The 5,280-nt window shown below is 55.1% G+C and overlaps 1 protein-coding gene across 1 annotated transcript in view; it reads left to right on the top strand.

The window, feature by feature from the left end:
• ATP1A3 (ATPase Na+/K+ transporting subunit alpha 3) overlaps window positions 1-5,280 on the top strand; it is a 22,358-nt gene that overhangs the window by 699 nt on the left and 16,379 nt on the right. Inside the window, exons 3-7 of the mRNA XM_004388749.1 lie at window positions 501-704; window positions 1,838-1,951; window positions 2,053-2,187; window positions 2,681-2,798; window positions 2,998-3,266. Of these exons, the coding sequence (XP_004388806.1) occupies window positions 501-704; window positions 1,838-1,951; window positions 2,053-2,187; window positions 2,681-2,798; window positions 2,998-3,266 (840 nt within the window). The remainder of the gene's footprint in view (window positions 1-500; window positions 705-1,837; window positions 1,952-2,052; window positions 2,188-2,680; window positions 2,799-2,997; window positions 3,267-5,280) is intronic.

Here is a 5,280-nt window from a genome sequence, read left to right as displayed (position 1 = left end):
CTGAGGGAGAAGGGGGCTGGGTCCTGGACTCCTGGGTCTGAGGGAGAAGGGGGCTGCGTCCTGGACTCCTGGGTCTGAGGGAGAAGGGGGCTGGGGCCTGGACTCCTGGGTCTGTGGGAGAAGGGGGCTGGGTCCTGGACTCCTGGGTCTGAGGGAGGAGGGGCTAGGGCCAGGACTCCTGGGTCTGAGGGAGAAGGGGACTGGGGCCTGGACTCCTGGGTCTGTGTGAGAAGGGGGCTGGGTCCTGGACTCCTGGGTCTGAGGGAGGAGGGGCTAGGGCCTGAACTCCTGGGTCTGAGGGAGAAGGGGACTGGGGCCTGGACTCCTGGGTCCAGGGGAGGAGGGGCTAGGGCCTGGACTCCTGGGTCTGAGGGAGGAGGGGACTGGGGGCTGGACTCATGGGTCTGAGGGAGGAGGGGCTGGGGCCTGGGGATGCTTGTGAAGGGGTGGAATGCTGGGGTTCCTCAGGGAGGGTTCTGTGTGAGTCTTGTGTCCCCCAGGGTCTGACCCACAGCAAAGCCCAGGAGATCCTGGCCCGAGATGGGCCCAATGCGCTCACGCCACCACCTACCACCCCAGAGTGGGTCAAGTTCTGCCGCCAGCTCTTCGGGGGCTTCTCTATCCTGCTGTGGATCGGGGCCATCCTCTGCTTCCTGGCTTACGGTATCCAGGCCGGCACGGAGGACGACCCATCTCGTGACAACGTGAGGGCCCTCCACCCACCTGCCCCGGGCCACACGTTTAAGGACACACGTGTGCTCATGTCTCCCCATCTCTGTACGCTGTCCACAGCCCACTCTCCTCTCTTTTCTCATCCAACTTTCACAGTTGCCCAGGGAGAGAATCAGAGCAGGTATGAGGAAACTGAGGCTCAGAGAGAGCAAGTAATTTGCCCCAGATCACACAGCAGGATGGGTGAGCTGGGGTTCTGACCCAAAGCTGTGTGGCCTCAGTGGTGTTGGGGACAGACACCCCCAGGCGGTCATGGCCTGAAGGGTACCTGAAGAGTGAATGTGCCCACGTAAAGACCCAAGCACACCCACCTGCTCGTGTGTCAGCACCCACCGACACGGGACACGTGGACACACGACAGTCCCGAGCCAATAAACACAGATTCACACCCCAGCTACAGAGAGCCTCACATGCAAGCTCACATGCTGAGAGTCAGCAGACAGCCGCACGTGGACACGGTCCCAACACGGCCACCTAGTTCCCACACGTAGGCACAGACACAAATATGCAGACAGACCCGGACTCTCACACAGAGACTGGTAGGCAGACAGAGACAGGCACTCAAACATGGACCGACAAACACATGCAGAGTTGCAGATGACAGACAGATAGGAGGATCACACAGACAGTATTCTCAGAAATTAAACCTGAACAGGCAGACAGACAGACTCAGAGTCTCAGATATAGTAAACCAACAGAGACAGATGTACACACAGAAACTCAAACACAAACAGACCTGTAAATGTAAAGCCAGGTATGCAGACAGTCAGACAGACACATGGACAGACAATAACCTACACCCAGATTCTCTAACACAGGCAGGAAGACAGACAGACACACACAACAGAGAGAGAAAGAGCCTCAAAAACTCAAACACAGCCACATACAGAAAGAGGGACTTGAGCATGGGCAAGCAGACAGACAGACAGAAAGGCTCAAGCAGACCCACAGACCCTCACATGGACACAACCCTGGGCTCGAACACAGACAAAGACAGACCCCCATTGACACGAAGCTCCCCTTCCCAGAGTCCATGAAACTCGGGGTGGGGCTGGTGGGGAGCGACTTCCGGGCGGGGCCTGAGAGACCCACTGTCCCCCTGCAGCTGTACCTGGGCATTGTGCTGGCAGCCGTGGTGATCATCACTGGCTGCTTCTCCTACTACCAGGAGGCCAAGAGCTCCAAGATCATGGAATCCTTCAAGAACATGGTTCCCCAGGTGAGGGGCGCTCAGGGAAGGGTCAGGTGGGGATGGACAGGTTGGGGGGCTGTGCCGAGTGATCCCTGGGCAGAGGTGACATGTCTCCTTCCCACTCCCAGCAAGCCTTGGTGATCCGGGAAGGTGAGAAGATGCAGGTAAATGCTGAGGAGGTGGTGGTTGGAGACCTAGTAGAGATCAAGGGTGGAGATCGAGTTCCGGCCGACCTGCGCATCATCTCAGCCCATGGTTGCAAGGTGAGCCTGAGGCCTGGGGTACCGGCTCTGGCCCTCCCATGGACACAAGAGTCCAGCCCCTTCCTCCCCAAGATCCATGAGTCCAGCCCCCAGTCCCCTCCTCCCTCAGACCCAGAAGTCCAGGCCCCAGTCCCTTCCTCCCTCAGACCCAGAAGCCCAGGCCTCAGCCCCCTGCTCCCTCAGACCCAGGAGTCCTGGCCCCCAGCCCCCTTCTCCCTCAGACCCAGGAGTCCAGGCCCCAGCCCCTTCCCCCTCAGACCCTCCCCCCCACCAGGACTTAAGCGTCAGAGTCACCAGCTGTCACCCTTCAGAGACCCATAGATCCTTTAGACCTTGGCAGGAAGCCCTCCACTCCCCTCTTTCCCACCTTCAAGATCCCAGCCTCTGCCTTCCAGACATCACTTACCACCTGGGTAGCCCAGGCTTCTAGCCCGTCTCCCATGGACAAGTGCCCCAGCCCCAGCTGAGCCTCCGTCCTCCGCCCCCACCCCAGGTGGACAACTCCTCCCTGACTGGCGAATCGGAGCCCCAGACCCGCTCTCCCGACTGCACGCATGACAACCCCTTGGAGACTCGGAATATCACCTTTTTTTCCACGAACTGCGTGGAAGGTGAGGCAGGCGTGGTGGGGGCACCCGGGGAGGGGAGAGTGGACCTAGACAGGTCCAGAAAGGGGGACCTGCTTCCATCTGAAGTTCAGGGGGAACGGGGGTCCCGGAGGGCCTTGTTGAGGCCATTTCCCCACCCCAGCCTTAGTCCATGCTGTGGGCTCACACTCCCACCTCAGGCCTCATCCTCTCTGGCTCACAGGCACCGCTCGGGGTGTGGTGGTGGCAACCGGGGACCGCACTGTCATGGGACGCATTGCCACCCTGGCGTCGGGGCTGGAGGTGGGCAAGACGCCCATTGCCATCGAAATCGAGCACTTCATCCAGCTCATCACTGGTGTGGCTGTCTTCCTGGGTGTCTCCTTCTTCATCCTGTCCCTCATTCTGGGCTACAGCTGGCTTGAGGCTGTCATCTTCCTCATCGGCATCATCGTGGCCAATGTACCAGAGGGTCTGCTGGCCACTGTCACTGTAAGGCCCGGACGGACGCTGGTGTCTGGAGGGGGAGGGGCTGGGGATGCAGAGCCCTGGGTCTGAGGGGGGAGGGGCTGGGGGCCTGGACTGCTGGGTCTGAGGGAGGAGGGGGCTGGGGGCCAGGGTCTGAGGGAGGAGGGGGCTGGGGGCTGGATTCCTGGGTCTGAGGGAGGAGGGGACTGGGGCCTGGACTGCTGGGTCTGAGGGAGGAGGGGCTGGGGACCAGGACTCCTGGGTCTGAGGGAGGAGGGGGCTGGGGCCTAGACTGCTGGGTCTGAGGGAGGAGGGGCTGGGGACCAGGACTCCTGGGTCTGAAGGAGGAGGGGCTGGGGGCCAGGACTCCAGTGTTCTTGACAAGGACCACTTGGGCACTGAGGTCTGAGCCTGCTAGATGTTCAGCGAGGAGAGCGCTGGAACTCGGAGGGCCTCATGAACAAAGCAAACACACGAAAACCTGGAGAAACACTGAAGACATACAGGGCTAACAATCCTATGACTTTTTAAGTTAACTTACAAAATTAAGAAGCACACACTCATGGTGAAAAGTCTAAAGAATATGTTAAGTTAGAAAGCAAGGGGGGCCCTTAGCACCCCTCCAGAAGCTCCCTCTCCTCACGGCCTCCTGAGGGAAGTGTGCATTCAGCACCTGTGTGAACGTAATATCCTTTTCAAGGGACCCAGGAGGGCCCCTGCTGGGAATACTGTTCTGCTCTTTGGTTTTTTAAATTATTCTGCAAATGTTTTAAAATTACTTTATTCTGCAAATGTTTTTTAAATTAGTCTATTTTTTAAATTATTCTGCAAATGTTTTAAAATTACTCTATTCTGCAAATGTTTTTTAAATTAGTCTATTTTTTAAATTATTCTGCAAATGTTTCCATATTAGCACATTCAAAGCTACCTCGTTTTAAAAGGCTGTAGTACACCAAAGCCTGCACGTATTGCTAAGGGACAGCCAGACGGATTTGGACAAACTGAACATACGTGTGTCAGCTGCACCAGGCTGGGTCCCCCAGAAGCCCCCCATGACCACATTCAGTGTCTTCCCCCAACCCAAGGGTAACCCCATCCTGGCTTCTAATAGCATAGATTCATTTTGCCTGTGTTTGGACTTCATATCTAGGGAATAAGTCAGTAGGGAATCTTTTGTTTCATGCTTTTTTTTTTTCCTTTTGCCCAACGTTATGTTTTTGAAATTCGTGTGTACGTTGCAGGCAGCAATAATTTTTTCTTTTTTCATCACTGTGTAGTACTCCATATCATGAATGAGGAGGCTTGGTAGCACCGTGGTTAAGCGTTTGGCTGCTAAATGAATGATCAGCGGTTCGAACCCACCGGCTGCTCTTCTGGAGAAAGATGTGGCAGTCTGCTTCCGTAAAGATTACAGCCTTGGAAACCCTATGGGGCCGTTCTAGTCTGTCCTTACAGGGTTGCTATGAGTTGGAATCGACTCACCAGCAATGGGTTTTATATTATGAGTATTCTGCAGTTTATCGACCTTTTCTGCTGTTATTGGATTCCGGGTTGTTTTCGGTGACAGACAATTGTCAACGTTGCTGCTGCATACATTCTGCTGTTGTTAATTGTATCGAGTCGACCTTCTGTGTCACAAAAGGAAAGATTTGCTCTGTCCTGTGCCATCTTCCAGCGCTATATTGGACAATGTTCTGTTGTGATCCATAAGGTTTCACTGGCTAATTTTCGGAAGTAGGTCGCCAGGCCTTTCTTCCTAGTCTCTCTTAGTCTGGAAGCTCTGCTGAAGCCTGTCCACCATGGGTGACCCTGCTGGTATTTGAAATACTGGTGGCACAATTTCCAACATCATGCTGTTGTTGTGTGCCGTTGAGTCGATTCTGCCTCATAGTGACCCTATAGGACAGAATAGAACTGCCTGTAGGGTTTCTTAGGCTGTAATTTTTTTTTTTTTAATATTTTATTGTACTTCAGGTGAAGGCTTACAGAACAAATAGTTTCTCATGAAACAGTAGTACACATGTTGTTTTATGACATT

The sequence above is a fragment of the Trichechus manatus genome, unplaced genomic scaffold, assembly GCF_000243295.1.
Source record: "Trichechus manatus latirostris isolate Lorelei unplaced genomic scaffold, TriManLat1.0 scaffold00216, whole genome shotgun sequence".
Classification (NCBI taxonomy): domain Eukaryota; kingdom Metazoa; phylum Chordata; class Mammalia; order Sirenia; family Trichechidae; genus Trichechus; species Trichechus manatus.
This window is presented reverse-complemented; position numbering and strand designations above follow the sequence as displayed.